At 41.3% G+C, this 21,685-nt stretch overlaps 2 protein-coding genes across 3 annotated transcripts; one reads left to right on the top strand and one right to left on the bottom strand.

Moving 5' to 3' along the window:
• The first annotated feature begins 6,580 nt into the window (after nucleotides 1-6,580).
• On the top strand, nucleotides 6,581-8,787 carry LOC146164710 (uncharacterized). The gene is made up of 3 exons (XM_083380797.1): nucleotides 6,581-7,790; nucleotides 8,143-8,377; nucleotides 8,612-8,787. The coding sequence occupies exons 1-3, from the start codon at nucleotides 6,663-6,665 to the stop codon at nucleotides 8,785-8,787; spliced, it is 1,539 nt and encodes a 512-aa protein (XP_083236923.1). The 5' UTR covers nucleotides 6,581-6,662.
• Nucleotides 8,788-11,033: 2,246 nt separating this feature from the next.
• LOC146164709 (histone-arginine methyltransferase CARM1-like) lies at nucleotides 11,034-21,204 on the bottom strand. Of its 2 annotated transcripts, none has more exons than XM_083381111.1 (14): nucleotides 20,955-21,204; nucleotides 20,075-20,194; nucleotides 19,439-19,536; nucleotides 18,975-19,013; nucleotides 18,796-18,861; nucleotides 18,520-18,658; nucleotides 17,561-17,713; nucleotides 16,653-16,795; nucleotides 15,970-16,175; nucleotides 15,117-15,254; nucleotides 14,531-14,652; nucleotides 13,629-13,824; nucleotides 12,702-12,754; nucleotides 11,034-12,088 (listed from the first exon to the last, which is right to left on the bottom strand). In XM_083381111.1, the coding sequence occupies exons 1-14, from the start codon at nucleotides 21,103-21,105 to the stop codon at nucleotides 11,967-11,969; spliced, it is 1,746 nt and encodes a 581-aa protein (XP_083237237.1). In that variant the 5' UTR covers nucleotides 21,106-21,204; the 3' UTR covers nucleotides 11,034-11,966. The 2 variants fall into 2 exon arrangements, with proteins under 2 accessions (XP_083237237.1, XP_083237236.1); XM_083381110.1 differs by having other exon boundaries at nucleotides 12,702-12,765; nucleotides 13,583-13,824; nucleotides 20,964-21,204.
• Between the last annotated feature and the right edge of the window lie 481 nt (nucleotides 21,205-21,685).

Genomic DNA, 21,685 nt, shown 5'->3' with positions numbered 1-21,685 from the left:
CGCCGCTCAGCGAAATTGCCCTAATTTCTTTATATGTGGTTGGGCCGCTCGCATGACTCCATTAAAGCCGCACCAAAGATCGTGTGTGGAATCCATTTTTGTCACCTGTGCCAAATTAGCGTCGCGTGTACTTTGATGATCAAAATAGCCAGACGTAAGTTGAAGAAATTCGGCCGAGATCACGCACACATGTACGCGAAACGAATTTGTCCAACCTCGCAATTCTAAACCATCACTAAACGGCGGCGCGCTGTAACAGTTGAGCTGTCTCGTTAACGGGGCCTTCAAAAGGTCGAGTTATGCCAATTGGCCAATGATATTAACCATCGACCGAGAGTTGGGTTACGACGTTATGCCGCGCATATCGTGTTACAATAACCACGACAAAGCACTTAGTCGGAAAAGATGTCCAAACTTCGAAATCGGTGGCTATGCGCCGCGTCCGGCACCGCTCGGTCGCTGTCTTTTACATTGCGCATATCGCGCGGCAATCATACTCGCCGCGTCACGTAATTGCGGTTCGTGGGGGGGGGGAAGAGGGGGTGACGCGACGCCGGCAGCATGAAAGCGGTGCCGCCACAACGCGTGTAAACAGCGCCGCGGCCAGCGAGATTAAAAATGCGGCACCTGCGCGCGCAACCTAAAAAGATATGGCAGCCACAATAAGCGTCCGAATAGGCCGCGGGTGGAATTTTTTAGGTTTGTCCTATCGTCGTTTCTGTTTTAATCTTATTCGTTTCCTTTTTAATGCCAGTAAACAACATTACCTGTTAAGGTGTGTTGGACCAGATGTTAAATCTTACAAAATTAGAAAAAATAAAACTTATAACATATAACCCCTTCCCCTGGTGCAAACCTAAACCTAAATTTACCTCAATTCAACATCAAGTTAACGAAAGTTTATAAACACGGGTGAAATAAAAAACAACAAGCGTATTTCTAATCGCTTTCTAATCGCCATATTAATGGCAAAAAGTATCACTATCCGGCACCGAATAACGTCATAACTATGGTCAAATGAGCAAATTTAATCAAATTAATAAGTACAGTGGTAATGAGTTTCAGAATATGAAGCAAATTTTGCCTTTAAGTTAGCTCTCGCCTGTTTGTCTTCCATTTTTAGTGTAATGTTTTTTTAGGAATTTATTTTTTAAAGATAAAAACTCTACATTGGATCGTAATACTGGGTTGAACCGTACAAAATAGTTTATTGTCCAATCCGCACCGACACCGCGCGAGTTTCGAAAAAGTAAATGGTTATGGCATCGGATATCGGCTACGGTCCGATATTATTGGACATACCAATAGTTTATATAAGCTATTGCTGCCAGGCATAATATCAGGTTTGTAGAGCTCTTCTGGCAAATGTAATTTTTATTCCGACGTTTCGACGTCCTATACAGGTCGTCTTCATCAGGGTAAATAACACTGAATGCGACTAGTACAGTGCACGATAAACAAAGGAAAACAAATCGTGCACTGTATTAGTCGCATTCAGTGTTATTTACCCTGATGAAGACGACCTGTATAGGGCGTCGAAATGTCGGAATAAAAATTACATTTGCCAGAAGAGCTCTACAAACCTGATACCAATAGTTTGTACTTCATAAAAAAACACTTTGAGCAAAAAAATCAGTCCATGCCTAGCAAGAAATTTATCTCTACCTCTTGAAAATCGAGCACGAGGGCACACGCCAAACAGCGTTTTCCCGGTCGCTAAAAAACGGCGAAAAAGTGAGACCGTCGTCGCTCTCGCGCTTGTTTATTTGTGTCGCGTTGTTTATGTGCAGTGTGTCGATTTTCCCGGCGGCTCGAAGCGACGCGCGACGCACTGTTTGGGTTCGATTTTATTATCCCCCGTGTCGCTGGCGCGCGCGCTCACCGGCGAAAGACAAGGGCCGCGCGGAGTGACAAATGCACGGAACGGCGCTAAGTGAGAGGCAAACGCATTCCTCGCACTTCAACGTAAAATATAAATTGAAAGTGTTTTCGCGAAACAGGAGTTTGTATATTGCGCTCACTCTATACATCAGTGATTGTCAATAGGTGTTTCTGAAGTGCTTTGGGTATTGCAAGATAAAAGTTTTGTTGCCTGTTTGTTTCAATAAGCCCTAAATAGAATCATTGGTTAAAGCGAAGCATCCTTTTCAGTGAACTTCGGCATTTAGTTGTTTTTCTGTGCGCTTTGTGTGCCTTTAAAAAGCTACATATTAAAAGGCATTGGTGCGTCATCATATTTATTTTAAAATGTATAAGAATTACTTCTCTCTCTACATATTACAAAAATGTGTCTCGAAATTTTATTAAGTTTTCACTGACAAGTTGCACAAAAGTTTAGTTAACTGATATCGTATCGACCTTTACAAAAGGATCCTTTTCAGTGAACTTCGGCATTTAGTTGTTTTTCTGTGCGCTTTGTGTGCCTTTAAAAAGCTACATATTAAAAGGGATTGGTGCGTCATCATATTTATTTTAAAATGTATAAGAATTACTTCTCTCTCTACATATTACAAAAATGTGTCTCGAAATTTTATTAAGTTTTCACTGACAAGTTGCACAAAAGTTTAGTTAACTGATATCGTATCGACCTTTACAAACAAAGTGTCGAAAATTAAAGCGCTATAAACAAGTTCCGTTCATGCCAGATAATGATAAACCGATGAATGAACAAGCACAAGCTTCGATTTACAAATACGCCATTTGAACAAACTATATAAGACAAGATCGCGTAACAAACAAGAATGTAGAAACAATTGGTTTCGGAATCTGCCCTAAAAAACAGAGGCGGTCGTTTCTAACTCGAAGCTTGGTGTGTTTACACATCGCAGCTTATGGAAGGCATTTGCCTCTCTTAGCAAAGCGAAGCGTTATTTGTCGAAGCGTTATGTAGATTTCCATAACCCCGGTGTACACCCAACGTTGATGTCTAAGCGACGAAAGGAAATAACGAGGTCAAGGTTTCTCGTTTGACTTGCATCGGTCGCATTGAATACCTGCTTGTGTAAGTTGGGATTCGTTACGCGCACTTCGTCTGGCCTAGAGGGTGGCGGGCATCCCGAAACTTCCTATTTGCCCAAGCTTTTACGGCGCTGGCCTCTGAAAGGGGAATCAAAATTTGCCGAACTGCCAGCAGACTCGGGTTTGAAGCTTAGCCGGCATTGAGTCGGGTTTTATGTGCACACAAACTTATACGAGGCAACAATTCGCCGAGACACGAACAAAATCCAGTTCTTGAGATCTCGCAAAAGGCGAGAGCCTAATCGGACTGGAATATAATTCAAAGAACTTAAAGCGGCGATCCACGATTTAGGCCTTTCCAAACTAGCTTTTCGGCCAATGTGTTTGTTAAGTAGGGGGGTTTTCATCGGAAAACAATTGAATTAGGCCTTTCTAAGCCAGCTTTTTAGCCAATGTGTTCTGACTGACGGGATTTTTCAACGGAAAACAATTGCACAACTGACGGGATTTTTCAACGGAAAACAATTGCATGGCAAAATTATTTTAAAACGCACAAGTTTTTGATCTATATACAGAAGCATCAACTGTTTGGGCGATTGCACGGCCACGTGGTGAATACCACAAACATTTCCTTAAAAAAAATGGCGCGCGATCACACTTCGTTTCATCTCCGATTGCCTGTGAACCTCTGTCAACGCGGCAAGGCCCAGATCGTGGTCAATCGCCGTTTACAAATCGCCACGCATATCCTGAGGTCGCCGGAAAGGTCGTTTAGTGGAGTGCAAAAAATCTCCTGAACAGAAAAAGCGAAAACGCACGCATTGCCTGTATTTTGATATATTGGGCTTAGGGCGTATATTTAAAACTTGCATATAGGGGCATTAACACTCGACAGGCACAATAGCGAGCCATCAGCGTCACTGGCGCAAAACTAATGTGGCATAAATCAACAAGGCATGGGGCTATGCAAATGCCACGGGAGCATCATAAAACAATAATAATAAGCCGTGTCGGCAAGAATCGCGCGTCAACGACAAGAAAGCGCCTTTTTCAAAAAAACGGCTTCAAAACTATACGGTCTTGTGTGGCGAATCCCGTTGGCGCAATCATTTTTCCGTCGGTTAAACGGGCCCCGTCGGAATGGACGCAATCTCGCTGGCTTGCTTGCGAAGAGAAACGAAAAGAAAGGATCATGAAATGGTTTACGGCGATGGCATCGCATAGTGGCCAAGCGAGTCAATATTGGTCGGTGGCAAACAGCGAGCAAATCCCTCTGAAGCGGGCCTTCCTATCTGCCCCGACGGCCGAAGATGGAATGCCTCGTTTAGGGTCTCGTGAAAATCCTGGGTCACACTGGCAAAAAGGGACGGCAAACGAGCCAAGGGCCGGGAAAGGCCAAATGTGTCCCAAGCTGTAATTGCCTTTCGTGTGTCGGTACCGGTGTTTTCTGAGAAAAAAGACGGCCGGCCGATTAAAGGGGCCGCGTGGCCGGGTCGGCAGATATGTTTGCGCGCGATTTATCATCAGCGTCGCTGCTGCGTACATATACGACCCCCTCCCCCCCATCCCTCCTCTTGTTCGACTTAAAAGCGCTCGCTGAATCCCAGCGCACGTGCGCCTTTTTACTTTCGAGGGCCCCACATATCGATGCCGGATTGCGAGATGGCCAACTTGAACAAACAAGTCGGTCGCTGGCGGAAAGGTCGACTTTTTGCAGTGCTGTGACTGCTCTATACCCTCCATTAACGGGTCGCAACAAATTTATCTGCGGCAAACTGTGACCCGACTCACCGGTCAATGCTTACGGGCGTATTATAAAACGGTGGTAGCTGAAACACAAATAATATGCTGTCTAAAATATTTAAAAATCTATTGAATGGCATCGGTCTTGTCATAAATCTAAAATTTATTCCATTTTTGTCATCTTAGCTTCGACTAAACCTTGACAGTGTTACATATAGATAGAAAGTCGTGTACTAACGGTAATTTTGAATCCATAAATTCGCAAAGTTATACCGATGTAAAATCTATTGAATGGCATCGGTCCGTCATAAATCTAAAATTTATGCCATTTGTTGTTCATCTTAACTTCGACTAAACATAGACAAAGCATTTTACACATAGATACAAAGTCGTGTACTATAGGTAATTTTTAGCCCGTAAATCCGCTATACCGATATTAATCAGTTGTGTTTAAACCCGACATACAGCGTTTCTCACAAGTCTCGCAGCGGTTTGCCGTCCTGTCCTCGTAAAATCTGCCGTTTACACACTGCACACATCAGACCGTTTCGCGTTCAAACAAGCCTTAACTTAGGACTTAGGCGACAGTTGAGTTTTGGTTAAGGAAGGCACCAGTTGGCCGAATTAGTTAGAGAGGAGCTTCAGTCAAGGTTTAACTTTTTCGAAATCTTTTGTAAATGAGCTTTTCGGCCAAGCAGATAAAGATGCTTTTCTTGTATTGACAAAGTTGAAGCGAGCGGTTAGTTTCTATTTAGGCCGTCACGGAGTGATGCTTTGTGGAGATTCGGAGATTCGGCAGACAGGATTCCTAAACTAATTGAAGTTCATTTACTGCCGCGCTGTGAAGAAAAGCGTAATTTTATGTTGTCGAGTCTTGAAAGCGCCGCCTACGCACGACCTTTGCCTGTGGGGCGACGTAATAACTTTGGGTAAAGTTTACGCCGGGCAATAAACGGTAGACGGGCGCGTCACTTGGTTCCAAAAGCTGTGCCCGGCGATTCTAAACCTCAGCCGCTCACGTTCATAACGCTCGGGCACGGCAAACAGAGCGCCGTCGGCTGGCGCACACAGAAATAGCGCGTTAATTGAATGCAACAACGGAAAAGTTTCTCCCCAGGGTGGGTGATGAGGGGGGTCATAAACGAACGTCGCTCTGACGCACGTCGCCGGACAAAAGGAATCAGAGAGAGAGAGCGGGGAAAAGGAGAAAAAAAGAGAACGCGCAAAAAAGGCGAAGCAACTTCTTTACAGGTGTGGACTTTGGCAGCGGGCGCGCAACTTGCACTAATCTGCCGTCGACAGGTAGCAGACAATGGCGCGTAATAGCCGCCTCCTCGGTCAGCGAGAGGACCGGCAGGAAAAAATGCGCGCCGGTAATGGACCGGTCTTAACGCGCGTCGCCAGCAATGCAACTGTTTAGATCGGGTTTCGACCTGCACGCGTCAGGTAGCGACCGGTGCGATACCCGACGGCCCGGTCGGTAGAGTAGGGGTAAGGGGAGACCAGTCTTTCCGATTGCAGCGGTGCGATGGTGGTTATCTGACACCGCGCGCGATATAGATGTTGCGATATGAAATTGCGGGCGTTTTGCCGGCCACCGCACGCTGCTATTAGTCGCCGATCAACGCGCAAAAGGAAATAGTTCGCAATGCAGAAAGCAAGAATATATTTATTTAGTTTGACGTAGAAAATAAGCAAGCGATGAGTTAAACAAGATTGTGTAACAGAGAATTATTACTCGAATTAAAATCTATTAATAGTCACGATTGTGATGTTGAGATGTCGCACGTTTGCGCGTTTAAAGTTATCAGTGCTCTCAGCCACGCCAGGCCCTAACTCACTTCACTTTTCATTGCAGAGCAAATATTGCCAGGACTTGGTAGATTAAAAGCCCTTTTACGACACGCCGAGCGAGATACACCCTATAGTGGCACTTGAAACCTTGCGAACCAAGCCGCCAGATGATCAAGGTTGACAAGACAGGCTCTGAGGACTTCTCGTCGCCCTTTCCGCAAATGAGCATCCCGGATTCGACCGGCACCGCCCAGGTGGGCAGTGATGTGCTGGCTGACCTGGAGAACCTTTGGGACGAGAGCCCGGACTGCTTCGACTCGATTCTGAACACGTCGACGAGCGACTGCGACAGCGACACGGCCGCCGGCTTTGCGGGCGACAATCTCGGCGCGGCCACCAAACTCGCGCCGATCGGCGTCACCTTCGGCCGCTTTCAGAGCGCTGGAGGATGCAGCAAGGCGCAGGAGCGCGATCACGGCGTGTTCACCGACGCGGTTTGCTGCCCGCCGCCGCCGCCGCCGCCGCCGCAAAGCTGTGGCAACGCGTCGCCCAGCTCGCAGCACGAATATGGCGGCAGCGGCACAAACCTCTTTGCCGGCTTTTTGGACAAGGACGCCGTAGAAGAGGCGACTGCCGATTCGCTGCCCAGCTTCTACACTGGTCTGCCTTCGAACCCGGGCTCGTTGCCTTCCGAATCGCCCACACACATTGACAGCTACCCGGTGTACAATTTCGGGCGCCAGGACAGTCTGGACGGGCAGAGGAGCGCCGCCTTTGAAAGCGAGGCGCCCAGCCTTTGCGTGGACTCGGCCAAAACGAATTTGCACTGGCAGGACGGCGTCCAGTTCCAGTCCCTGCACTGCAACCAGGTCCAGCTGCCACGCGGCCTCGTAACTCCGCCAGTCAGCCCAGAGGACGACGCTCACGTACGTAAGAGTCCCTTTCACGTGCTTCAATGCAGCCAAGCAAAGTCGCCGCCTATGCAGGAGCTGAGAGACACCGACCCCTTTAAGCCCTACAACTCCCGGTGCTACGGCAACGGACTCGCCCAACCTCAACCCACTCCTGAGTTCTACAATTCGCCGCCGAGTTACGATTTCCAGATGAAACAAAACTCTCGGCAGCAGCATACCGACGTAGAGGCCTTCCCGGGTGCAGCTCCGACAATCTATTACCAGAACTTCAAGCAGGAGAACCTGCAGCAGCACCCCGCTCCGGAGCACCAGCAGGCCTGGCACCCGGGACACCAAGTGTTGTTCGATCCGCGCTGCGCCAACGTCTTCGTTCACCACAAGGTGGGTTTTTCGGGTCTGCCGCGTTTGTTTGTCGACCGGGTCGCTTGTGTCAATCTAAAGCCACATTTTTTACAGTGGGTAGCGATTTCTTTCAAGTTTATATGCACTTAAAATCGGCATTAAACTGTTAAAACATGCTTAAAATTTTCTCTCGTAAAACTACTACCGTCAGCCTAAACCTAAAGCGTTGAATCAATTATAGAAATGTGCATTTTGTCCCTTAAAGTCGTTCGGACCAACGGTGCCGGCGGTACACCTGTCATTACATTCTTACTAAAGGCCTAATGACTTCGGTAAAATCTTTCAGAAAGCTCCTGGTGTACAATTGCCTATAACTGTTTCAATTTCGCAGGTCAAAACAGGGGAGGAAATACCAGCGGGAGGAATGCTTCCCGGTTACGTCCACCAGCCCAAGATGGGGTTGGGCAAGTCGGCCGGCGGCGTCGGCGGCGCCCCGGAGAAGACGAAACGCGGTCGGCGCTACTGGACTCGCAGGAAGGCCACGCTGCACACTTGCGAGTACATGGCGTGCGGCAAGACCTACACCAAGAGCTCGCACCTCAAGGCGCACATGAGAACGCATACCGGTAAGGACAGTTTTTTTTCTCGACCCTTGTGCAAGCAATGCTCCCGTCGTAATTTTTAACGCAAAGTAAAATTGTCGGAATATCAACAGCCAAACCCAAAACACCCAATTTTCCTAATGTTCAATATAGCAGAACATCATATGGCCATCAGATTTCAACAGACTTATCCTAGTAATATAACAATGGGTGTCCTGAAATTCGCGGTGTTTTAAACCGTGTGTTTGTTGTTTGCAGGCGAAAAGCCCTACCACTGCACCTGGCAAGGCTGCGGCTGGAGATTCGCGAGGTCCGATGAGCTGACGCGGCACTACAGAAAGCACACCGGGCACCGGCCCTTCAAATGCAGCATGTGCGAACGCGCATTTAGCCGGTCAGACCACTTGGCGCTGCACATGAAGAGGCACATGTAGGCGCGCGGACAAAAAATGGCGTTCGAAAGTCGCCCCCATGCAAACCAACGACGAAGTTCATGAAACTGTGAACGGCGGTGGAGAGTTGAGAGGTCGCGCTCAACCAACCTCTCCCCAAAGCGATTGTCATCGTGACGTCATGCGCCCCGCGAGGAGCAGTGACGTCATGTTTTACCTAATGCACGACGCGAATGGTTCGACCAGGATCGCGCGAACAGTTGCTTGCTGGTTTTGGCTCGGTGAGCGTAAAAACCTAGCCAGGTTATGAGGCTGTACGAACAAAAGAGGTTGATCAAGTCACGGCAGTTTTGATATTCGCACACATTCCGCCCTACTCGTTGCATTTTCATTTCACTTTGCACTCGCAACCTGTTGTTCATCCGTTTACGGGCAGTCAGCCTTTTTTACAGTACTTGTTCGTGTTGTGTTTTTGTACGCGCGTGTCTTTTGTTCGTTTTCTTGCATTCCTTTTTTACAACGTGACAAAGACAAGTTTCAATTTGACGACATTTCATAAGACGTTATTTTTCATAGGCGACGAATGTATTGTGGGACAATGCACGATAAAAATGGTTACTTAAAAAGTCGAGAAAAAACACAAAAAATATCACACCATGATTAAACATGTTTTAGGTTTTTTTTTTTAGGTGTTTAAAATAAAGTTCATGTTGCTTTAAAATCCTGATATAAATCTGGTTTTATTAGTTTTTTTTATGTCTATGATAAAATGCCTACATAGCTAGCTATATTTTCATCTTTGTGGGAGAAACAGACGATAAAGAAAAAAAGTCGGGTTTGTGAAAAAACTCGCTCCGCAAGTAATGCACGGTAGATCAGAATAAAACAATTTTAAGTTGGATTTCAAAATTCCTACAGCTTATTTTATTTCGTGCAATGATAGACGTTTGTCGAAGTTTTTGTCGTGCATTGATCCGTCTATAAAGCCCTTCACTGCCCCAAGTGGTCGTTTCAGTTGATTTTTACTGTGTTTGTTTTTATATCGGGACGCGGCCTATATTTGAAATAAAATAAGACTTCGGTTCTCATGGAATTGTTCCCGTCATCCATTATATTGAAGGTTGATGTGCATTAAAAAAGTTGAGAAATCTAACTGACTGTATAAGATATAGGTGTATGTATTCCTCTACAATAGATATTCTGTACACATTTTACCTATTTTAGCTTTCAAAGGATTTACTATTGCACATTGTACTAAGTTGTTTTTTCTTTGTGCTCAAAGAATATAGATGTGCAGCATATAGTAGCGTCGCGATGGATGGATTTGTGTTGATTACCAAAACCAGTTTCTCGACCCAAAAAACAAGCGCAATTTCGTTATTCGAACAAAGGCGCTCTAGTTAATTTCCTTAAGCCTTACAAAACCAAACGTACTACTATAGGAAACTAATCATAGGCTTACACCATGAGGTTTGTCCCAAAGCCGTTGCCATCGTCCGAGATAAAAAAAATCTTATTACCAAAGACCTTAATTTTTTCATTTTTGTTGCTGTAGTGTTTACTTCTAGCGTTGGAGGAAACTGTCCACGCCTGCAGAAAAAGCCAATCACTGTGCCGCGTAGCCGCAAAAGAAAGAACTTCTTGGAACTTGAACCTAATAGCTTACCTGGAACGACGCAGTTTCAGCATCATTTTGAACCGACGTAGAACCGGGCGAGAATATACCTGTTTTGACGATTTGCTGCCTAAATATTAACTTGTAAATCAACGATACAAAATCTATTGGAAAAACAGAACTGAATAGGGCTACAGTGAGACAGATAAATTGCACCGTAAATTACCGAAATTAGTTTTGGCGCTATTTGCACTGTGTCATGTATTGTCTATTGTCTAGTCGCTCCCGGCTCGACTCAACTACAAAACGTGGATGTCTGTTTTGTTTGATTAGGAAGACATCGCATACGCTGCAAACGGCCAACTTTACGGAACGTGGTTTCTTGAGACATGTTTCAACAAAAAAGCTCAAAACCTGTTACGCGAACATTAGTGGCCAACACAAGGTGCGGATCTAGGATTTCTGTTTGAAAGGAGATGTTTTTAGAGATGACGTCACACGTTACACCTAAACGTGACGTCAAAAAAAATAAACATAGGAAAACCATACAGCTCGTTAACTTTGTTAAAGTTTTAGACTTGAAAGGCGTTACTTTTAATACAAAAGCTATATTGAAAAGATGTTATCGATTCGCGCGAGGCGGAAAAAACGCCTTTATATTGTTTAAGTGCAAAAAACTTACATTTTCGAGGGTGCTTTGAGACGCACGGCGCCTTTCGGCAACGATTAAATGAGACCAAAAACATCGACCGGAAAAATTTCGAGTGCTTGTATCGGAACTGCAGTATTTATTAGCATGTTATTATAGCAACAAAATGAACTTTAGCAAGACCAACCTGATATCTGACAGTTGCAGCCGTTCGTTTAACTCACAAGACATCACCAGTTTTCGGCAAGTGAAGTGCAAGTAAATCTTTGCCGATTTTGAGAGTTATTGTTCGGTTTTAAAGCAAATGGCAGTTCACTCGATTGAAAGCAAGGCAGTGCATTGGTCACGCCACTATATAGGCTATCTGCCATGTTTTAGGGCAATAATACTTTTCAACAATAAACGTGTCATGATTTTTCGCGCGCGCATGGAAGACACGCAAAGTCCCCCGCTCAGGTATGTCGTCACGCAAAATCCAACCTTTGACGTACTAATGGGGGGCGGACGCTTGTCGCTTACCGTTCACCACTGATTATTAATTGCGGTGCGAACGACGGGAACGTAATGGTTGGATAAGAAAAATACACGATTATTCAACGGCGCCGATTTGTAGTCCCGAGCAAAAAAAATGCATTTTGATTGCGTTTTGGTCGGCGTCGCGAAACACAGAAAAACTTCAAAGGTGATAGATACGAAAAGGCCAGCACACGTAAGATCCTAATTAAAACACAGGGATCTGCAGTCAGGTGATTGTACATATCGTCTCGCGTCGGCAAACTGTCGGTTAATCGAAGACGGTCAAAAGACGACGTTCTCCAAGCTTCGGCTCCAATGAGCGACTCGCCAGCGCCTCGCGCGGGCATATTTACAGCGGGGAGGCGCGCACAGGGTGTCGACAGAGAGCAAGTTTCTAAAATTAGTTCAGCTTGGCGGAAAGGGGCGAAAAGAGCACCGGGGTTAGTAGTAGAGGTTCGACCCGCCGTTGTGGCTGACAGCAATTTGTTGCTGCGGCTGCTGAGCTGAGTTCATCGACGTCTTTGCGTTTCCAACGGTTCCGGGATAGGGAATGCCCCCGCTTACTGCGGATAAGAAAAGGTAATTATGAGTTTTTGGGTACATTATCTGTAATGCATAGCCTGGTAATGAATTGCATAGCAAAAAATCGAGTAGATCGATATCATGTTGATTTAGAACAAAGGTTCTTAACGTTTTTTGTATGTTTTGGCCTTTTAATAAAGGTGAATAGCAGATTTAACCCCAATGTATAAAATGGTGCTCATTGGTTAAAAACACGAAAGTATCAAATTACATTAGTTATATTCAATGTGACGGCTGCCCTTGTTTTAACGAGTTGTTTAATGTCTGGTAAAGTAGTACAATGCACAACGAATATCAGATTCACCATGAGGTCGATTTCGTGCTTTAGATTTGATAACTAGTATGCAATGCAGAGAAGCCGCATTCGTATAGGTAAGTTGAAGAAAACGAAGCCAAAATGTTCAGAGCTAGAACACCTATCCTTGGATTTACCCTTAAGACGAAAAATGTACACCTTGGGGTAAATTCACCCCACGTTAAGAAAAGCTTAGAATTATAACAATTGCGTCCCACCTTTTTTATAAGAAATTACAATGGACTAATCAGTCGGGTATAAAAGATTTATTTTTAATCTAAAAGTGGTGGAATACTTACGGAGTGGGACGGTGTTGCAGTGTGCTTTGTTTGGACCGTTCTGGCTTCGGGCGCCCTCGTGATTCTTTACAAAATAAAGCGGCATTAGCGGATAGATTTGGCATGCGCTACGAAATACTTACGGCCAATTAAGACCTTTGAAAAGTCTCTTGCCTTCTATGTCAGGCAACTATTCGTGCTTGTTTTCACTCTTCGTTGCATATTTTTAAAACAGTAAAGTGTCGGTAAATTACCTCATACGGCATTACCAAGCGAAAAGAGCGCTCAGCTGCTTTAAGGTTTGTTCTAACCTCAATTTAGTAGGTCAAGGCAGAATAATCTTGAAACAACTAGCATGTCATTCAAAGGCAAAATACCCAACAAGGCTGCGATTGAAGAGTTAAATTTACGAATATTGGTCAAACTACTGTTTTTACATATATGCTCAATTCGAATAATGAATAACACTGTAGGGGACAGTGGTGTGCGATACTTAACATTTGATTTGGATACTGATAGCAGATACCTTGGACAAAAAGTATCGCGTTCCGATACGATACTAAATGACGTCTTTACTAAGCTCAAACCAGCAAAATAGAAGAACGTTCAGGATTATTAGGCTATAGTTTGCCATAGCGTTTAGAAGTTTAGTTACCACCAGTTGTTATCCTAATGTTTTTTGGTAAATTTACTTTTTTAGATACAAATCACTAGGTTGGGTCGCAAATCATGGCTAAAATTCCTTAGTTAATTTGTCGGCTGATACCCAATCGGCTGATACCCTCGTATTGGACAAGTAGCGATACTAGCATACTACCACTTTCCGTTATTTGTGGACATCCCTAAATTATACGTATATTATTCTGAGCGATTTAATCAATGGTCGTCAACAGTAAACACACCTGATACACTTGCTGTTGCTGTTGTTGTGGCTGTTGTTGTTGATTTTGTTGCTGCTGCTGGTTTTGGTTACCCCGGTTTTGCTGGGGCTGGGGTGGGTGATGATCGTGCTGCTGTTGTTGCTGTTGGGGTGGGTGATGGGGGGCTACCGAACTGGGGTACATGTTTTGGCCTGACGTCATCATTTCCGGGCCGCCCGGAACGCCGGCGCAGTAAGCGTCGGACGGGGAGGTGGTGTTGGCGCCTGTGAATATACGACGTATGGCGTTTCAAATCGGTATTTACTTTAATTAGTGTTTTATTCCGACACCAATATTATCAAGTAAATCTACGACCGGTCAACCCACACCAATCGATTTAATTACTAAGGCGAAAAAGCTCAAATTTTAAAATGTAAACCAAAGGTATCTGCAAGTATGTCTACATTTTTATAAACCTATCTTTCAATGTAGCAAAACTATGCATTTGGGTGCAAATTATGCTTGAAATGCTCAAACTAATTTGGTATCAGCTCTGCGACCATACCACCCTAGTATCGGACGAGATCCGATTTTGTCACTTATTATATGGTTTAGGATCCAATAATATCAAACATCCCTAGTTTTCAATACGTTGAATTAAATGTAAGCGATGATCTTCATTTTAACTCGATTTTAAATACTTCGGTATAAAGAGCACAATGGTGGGATTGTTTCAAGACTGTGGGATTGAATGCAAAATTAAAGACAAGTGTTTAACTAGCCAATGAGCCACAAATATACTCTGTTTGGTAAAAATGTGGTAATAAAAATGATGGAACGATGAAAAAAATTTTCATCAAGCGTAGGAGCGCAAAAAAACATTTAAAAACAGAAAAAAACTGTCTAGCGCGAGTTAATTCTGTTTTCTGATGCACAATTGACGAGCAAAATTGATGACCCTTCTAGTAAATTACATTCAACCAATCTTACCAGCAGGTGGCGCAGGAGGCTGTCCATTATAATGGAAAAAGGGATTCTTAAGATCTAAAGTGTTCTCTGACTTGCAACCAGTTGCTTCGACCATGGCTTCAATGTCGACGTCGTAACTTTGCCTGTTAGTAGCAAACAATAAAAATCGATAATTTTTGTGAAGGGGTGATGGTACCAACGGAAACGTATAACTTATACGGTACAAGTATTTTACATCTTGTCAATGGTAATGAATTTTATTTTAATAAAAAATTAATTGTTTTGATTTATGTTAATTGTTAAGCAAAATACACAAAAACAAATTATTGTTATAGGGAGTGGAATGGCGTTGCCAAAATAATAGGTGTTTATATGGTTTAAATTTTCGTTGTGCACCGTTGGCTATTTCATAGCGCGCACATAAACAGTTCAGCGAGTTATATATAGTAAACACATGCCATGAGGTATACATCGTATCTGGCCAACACTAAACCCCAAAGTTAGCCAAGTTGAACTTAGCACGTTGGAAAGCAATATAAAGCTCGCACATAATTGTAATAGAAAATTTAACAAACCATTTAAAAGTCGATTGACGGTTGTGTTTTACCTTTTGTTGGATCTGAGGACAACTTTTCCGAGCAGCACCTCGCCAGCTTTTACGAACAAAGGAGATCGGAGCAGACAGCGAACTTGGTACCAGTGAGTGAGGGCTTCGGTGGGGGCAGTCGACAACCACACAGTGGTTCTGCAGAGAAAAATTCAATACAAAACCCACATTTTTGACAAGTTATACGGTGTGTACAATGGCCGAAAATAGTACACCTGATGACTTCAGAAAGGCTTGCCGAAATTAGTTCGCCTAAACAGGATTTTAGTGCAAGCAAGGCCAGACTAGAAAAACAGCTAGCCTCCAGTAAGGTTTCAAATTCATGACTCCAGCTATACCGGGACTGTTGCTCTACCAACTAACTACACAGGCTCGGAGGGGAGCGATTTGAAAAGCGAACATAGCACCATTGCCGGCTTCACTGTGTTCCAACATACAACCTCAATAGAAGGGAATTAACTGCCCTTATTCAGCAACTAAAATGTTCATGTGTACAATGTGCACAAGAGCGTTTTATTCGCAAACAGCACAATAATGCTAAACGTATGTATACTTCAATATTTGATTGGCAACTTAGACACAAAAATTTGTCGAAAGCCGCGTTTGTCTAATTCTAAATCTGGACTAACCGTGGCAGCGGCATTTGTTAACGACAAACTGCATTGCATTACAAGTACAATCCTTTTATTTTATAACTATTTTGACTTGAAGCACGGTTGTGTGAAAGCTTGTCAAGATTGCAATACAATTTGCCGTTAGACAGTGCCACCTGATTTCCGAGTTTAAAAGTTATATACGAAAAAAATACAAATATTTTCCAAATCTACACAATTTATTAATTTATTCAACTTACATTGTGCCAATGAAGGCAATGTCAAACCAGAAGGCGAAACCGTGCACAGTTCCAGAAGTGTGGGCAGTGAAGTGAAGCGGGATTTCTATTCTGTGCAAGTCTTCTTCTTGGGCAGTGAGAAAGTTGACAGTGTGCTTGACGCTCTTCGCCACCAAGATGCGCATGTCAAATGTGTCCACAATTGGCTGCTTGAAATACTCTTCAACCTGGACAGTAAATTGCAAAATGAAACGCCTGTTTGGTGAGAGACATTATTGAACCCTTTCTTCAATTAAAATAGTTACCTTATGACCTATTTTGGTTCAGGCATAAATCTAATAAACAGTAAAGCTTTGGCATAACTTTAATGCAAAAGGTTTAATTACAGTGTATCAGGGGTACTCCACTAGTGCTAGTCAGATACAAAGGATTTGGTGGCCCGACTAAACTTTCAAGTATTGCAAGGGCAATGTCTTAAAAACACAGTCCATTGCTGTTCTGCTAGTTAGGTTCTTAGATAATTTTTCTTTATCTTGGTTAAACAATGGATTATAATCACTTTTCATTATTTAGACATGTGATATGCATTCCAACACTACAAAGACCAAAATGCAGACCGCTGTCTGCCAGTTGAGTAGTCCTATAGATGCTTTGCAAATATCAAAAAAGTGTACTTAGTAGCTTGTGGTCATGGCTGAACTTACAGCATCGTCTCGTAGCGGACTGAGGTCAACTCCATGAAAAGATTGTTGATACCAAAAGTTTGCTTTGGTAAACTGCTCCATGTAAAGCAACTCGTCAGAGAAGGGGGCAACATGGAGATCACCAAGTGTGGGAAACATCAAACCTGAGCAAAATTCAAACAAGTTGGCAAAAACTATACAAAACAGTCAAGTGTTGTTACTAAATTGATTATTGATGTTAAATCAGAATAAAAGCTTTAAAAGAAAAAATTAAACATATTATCAGGAGCATAATGGTTGGAGTTTGTTTTAAGCCATAGTAAGAATATCAAAACCTATACAGAAAGAGGGAACATTTTGAAGGTTCTGAATATCTCTTTATTCATTTTCAACACAGTGAGAGTAGCTACTTCTGTATGGGCTCTAAAGTTTAAACTCTGTCAAACATAATTTAGGCACTTATTTTTCCACATTCCAACACCTCAAGGCCCGTTTACACTACAGCTGCACTGAGCTGCACTGGGCGTGAAATTGTTTTCACTTCAGCTGCAGTGAGCTGCGCTGGGCGTAAAAATCGCTCCAAACGTAATGTGTTTCTATAGCTGCACTGGGCTTGAGTTCAGCAAAGCGTGAAAATCGCTCCAAAGCGTATTTTTAAGCTAGCTGCAGCTGCTGCACGGGGCTTGAGTTTAGCAAAGCTTGAAACTCTCGTCACAATAGAATTTAAATGCAAATTACGCTTTGCTCAGCTCAGTGCAGCTGTAGTGTAAACGGGCCTTAAAAAGAAAAATAAGATATATTTTAATCATTAAGAAAAGCACTTAGTGTGAAAGTTGAATTTGGTTTGTACGAAAAGTCGAAAGTCAAACAAAGGTTTTATGCAAATTTAACTTTGCAAACAGGAAAAAAATCTGCATCAATCAACTTGCCATTCTGCTGTTTAAGAAACTTCTTTGAATGCAGGAAGGTCTCCAGCATCCGTTCATTGAACAGCATGTAGCCCATGGGCTCGGAAACAATGACATCAACCTTCTCTGGCAAGGTGATCTCCTCAATTTTGCCCGGAATAACAATGATACGACCTGTGCATGAAAACATACTGTGAACAATCAACAAAGAGATGAAACGACCAGGGTTGCATATTACTCAAGTAAAAATTGAAGCTGACAAAATATGCTGAGCTGGAACCTAGGCATGTGAAGGCTTTTAAAAACACATAATAAGAAATATTTAAATCTGACTTTTTATGTTCATAGATTACACCTATGCAATACAAGCAACGCCTATGTACAACTTTCATCTGACCAAGATCTAAAGTCATATCGGCCATTAATATCCACATGTATACCAATGAAACAAGAGTGTTTTTATGCACGGTCACCGAAGTCAGTTTGGGTTGCAGTAAATGCTCAAAAGTATGACTTTAAGGCCTAGATCACGATTGTACAGATGTAAAAGCTATGGTTAATCTAACGATGTTTCATGAGTAGCATTGGTATGATTGGTTTCTTACTCGTTTTGCAGCTGAGTTAACATAAGTCATTATTATAACAGAGGACATGTGAAGATACAAAGAGCTTTTTTAGCTGTCTCTTGGCTGACAAAAACTCCCCTAAAATGTACTTATATAGATCAGCAAACCCCCTTAGAGACACCCAGTCTACTCATATTTTGGATTTATTGAAATATGCCACTCTCGTTATGCTAAGTCTGCGTATGACAACCGTTTTGTTGGGTTGACATCGGCACTGGTATGAAAAAAGTATTTGAATAACTCAGTAAAGACTCTAAAAATCCTGCTAATTGGATTGATTTTAATAGTGTACAATGTACATCCACAAAATGTAAGAACAAATCAGTATTTATGTCAGTTGTATTATGGTCTTACCAGCATACTGGCTGCAGGATACCAATTTCTTTGTGTGGTCAGCCATCGTACTTGCCTCAACAGCATATACTTTCCTTGCCCCAGCTTGCATTGCAAAAAAAGATAAAATTCCTGAACCAGCGCCAACATCCAGAACAACCTGATAAAAGGAAAATATTTTTAAAATTAATATAATAAATAAGTTCAAAATTTTAAAGTTTCTTTAAATTTGAAAAAGATGTATTAACCGACTATTTATATATAAATCATTATTCAACTGTACTTATAAATGAGAACCTTGTCACGAAAGTTTATGTAGTTCTGAAGCATTGCTTTTTGGTAGGTTCCAGTACGGATGTAATCCTAAAAACATGAATAAAAAAACAGTTGTTAAAAAAGCTTGTTTGTAACACAAAGTTTTACAGATATTGTGTTACCAAGATGTGATAAACCTAACAATAGTTTTGTATACTAACCTGCATCATATTTTGCTGTTGAGACAAATATCCATAAAACTGCGAAATAAAACAAATTATTAGATGCATCAATACAATCAGGATAGCCATGTTTTTTATAAAATAAAATTAAAGACATTAAAAGACTCTTCAAAGAATATTTAGAGGTTTTCAAAGACCTAAAATTTAATAACTTAATGTTTTTGGTTAATTTTATTCAAAAATAAAACAGTACAAATAGAAACGGTAACAAGCACAGTAACAATGGCATGTTCTAAACACATGAAAATAATTTATAATCTTTTTTAAGACTTTTGCAAAATTATAGGGTTTTTCAAATACATACTTTTAATAAGTAAATCAATTCAAATGTTATCAAAGACATTTAAAGATTCAAAGATTTTATGTCAACCCTAATTGCATACAAGGTTTGCACATATCAACTAGTTAAGTAAAAACTAACTTAGTCAATAAACAAAGCAAACCTGAAAATATTGAACAGCAGAGGACTCCTCAGTTCTGCTATCAAACACTGACTTTACTTTAACGCGAAAATCAACTGAAGACTGGAATCTCTTCAGCTCTGATTTAAAAGAATTGACACAGTGGTAAAACATCATTTAAAAATTTGACAAATAGAAATGCTATATTTATTTCAATCAAAAGTAAGTTGCAGCATTAATTCAAAAATGAAACCTAATTACATCAAAAAGCACAAGTTGAAACACTATCTTTTAAGTTTCAACCAAAATTAGTTACAGCATTTCTTATAAATTCAAATTTATGAATAGATGTTTTCAGATTCACATTTGTAATCAAGATAAATCTTTAATTAAGTGTTGAATATTAATTTGTTACTTAGTGTAAGACAAACAAGTATAAATTTAAAATAATGCCAAATTCATGTAAATAAGACCAAACTAAAAACACTAACTGAAACAAAGACTGGATTGAGCATGTATATTTTGGGGTTGCACAGGCATTTTTGTGAGACTTGCTTATGCCTAATTGTTAAAAAATATTTACTAGAAATGCTGTATTTTTAGTATTTGGTCATTTGACTGCATCAAAATTTTGTATTTTAAAGTGAAAACAAATTGCATGTTAAAACAGTTCATTACCTTCAGTTGATGAAAACGTTAACAAAATACTGTTTCCAGCATGAACATTTATGAGGTAGACATTTGTGCTTGCTCGACAACATTCACTTTCTGAGTTGAGGGTGCACTTAAGGAAGACAGCTAAAATGAAAAAAATAAGAATGTAAAAATATAAGTTGAAATTTTTGTGGCCACAATAAAATAGGCTGTCTTTTTCCAGATTGAAAAGAGCGCAGATATGCACTCAAACATGGTCAAAGTTGTGTGTTTCATGTAAAATCACAATGTATTATAGACACAATTAAATTTTTGTGCACATTTTATGTAAAATCAACCATAAATAATGCCTACGGTTTCCTATGAAGAACTTTATTTACTGTCAAGTAAGTTTAAGATATAACGTTATTACAGCAGTGTAACTTTAGAAATACAGTATCAGAGCCATGCAAATTTTTGAAACAACTTTATTACAGTTGCACACACACTTTTACGCTGCATAAACATCTATACTGAAAAACAGCAAAATCTAAAACATTTTATCAAAAAATTCTTTGTTATAAGTTAACCAATACCATCTGAAAGGCCAAATAATTCTCAACTTAAATTGACAAAACTAAGATACATTTGGTATGGCCACTTTCCAGTTCACAAATTACAACCAAAATTTTGGCGCTGGTCTAGAATCCTACCACAGTTCTAAAATCAACGCACAAAATTTGAGTTAGGTTGCGGGTTAGCGTTTGGGTGTGGGTGGGTCAAGTATTATTATATTCTTGATTTAATAATAATACTTGACCCACCTTAACCCAAACGCTAACCCGCACCCTAACCCAAATGGTGTTTCGTTGTGGTAGGATTCTAGACCAGCGCCAAAATTTTTTTCCTAAAATGTTACAAAAACATTTCTTACATTTTTCTTTATAAATTATGACGTTAGCTTCATCTGCAACACGTTTGACCTCGATGGTGTACAAATCAGTGGCATCATTTTCATTCTTCTTGTAAAGATGTGACAATTTAACTTGCTCAAACGTTATTACGCTACTCGCCATTGCGTGGTTTTAAAGATAAACGGACCAGAAGCGGTGGAATCCACTATTTTAAGGTATTATGTCACTAGTAAATCAAGTAAATTTACAAACAACATGCAAAGACCTGAAAAAATGGCAAAACACTATTAATCCAAGTTTATCTAAATGAACACGAAAAAGTTTCAAAAACCTTTCAGATTTGGCACAAAGCATGTTTCGCGCAAACAATACTCAGCGTGTGTGGAGATATTTCAGTGTTTCTAATTTAAAATTTATCAAAAAATGAAATATTTTTACTATTAAACGATGTATATTACCTTAAAGTTACAATAAAATTGAAACCATAAAATTACTTGTTTTAGCGCTGGAATAATAAATTCAGCCCTTTACTCCTGTAAACTAAACTACACTATTTACAAACTATTTCACGAAAATTTTAGGCAAAATTGTGGTAAGCAGAATATAGTTTTTACCCAAAAACAAAATACTGTTTTCTCACATAAGTTTTTGACAAGGGCAATGATACGTGGTCAATTTCGTAGAAACTCCACACGTTAAATCGTGCGATTTTATTTTTACGTTATTTTTATTTCACAACTTA

The sequence above is a fragment of the Ascidiella aspersa genome, chromosome 2 (genome assembly GCF_963924565.1).
Source record: "Ascidiella aspersa chromosome 2, kaAscAspe10.2, whole genome shotgun sequence".
In the NCBI taxonomy this organism is placed as follows: domain Eukaryota; kingdom Metazoa; phylum Chordata; class Ascidiacea; order Phlebobranchia; family Ascidiidae; genus Ascidiella; species Ascidiella aspersa.
Note: the sequence above shows the minus strand (reverse complement) of the source record. Positions and strands in the feature narration are given on the sequence as shown.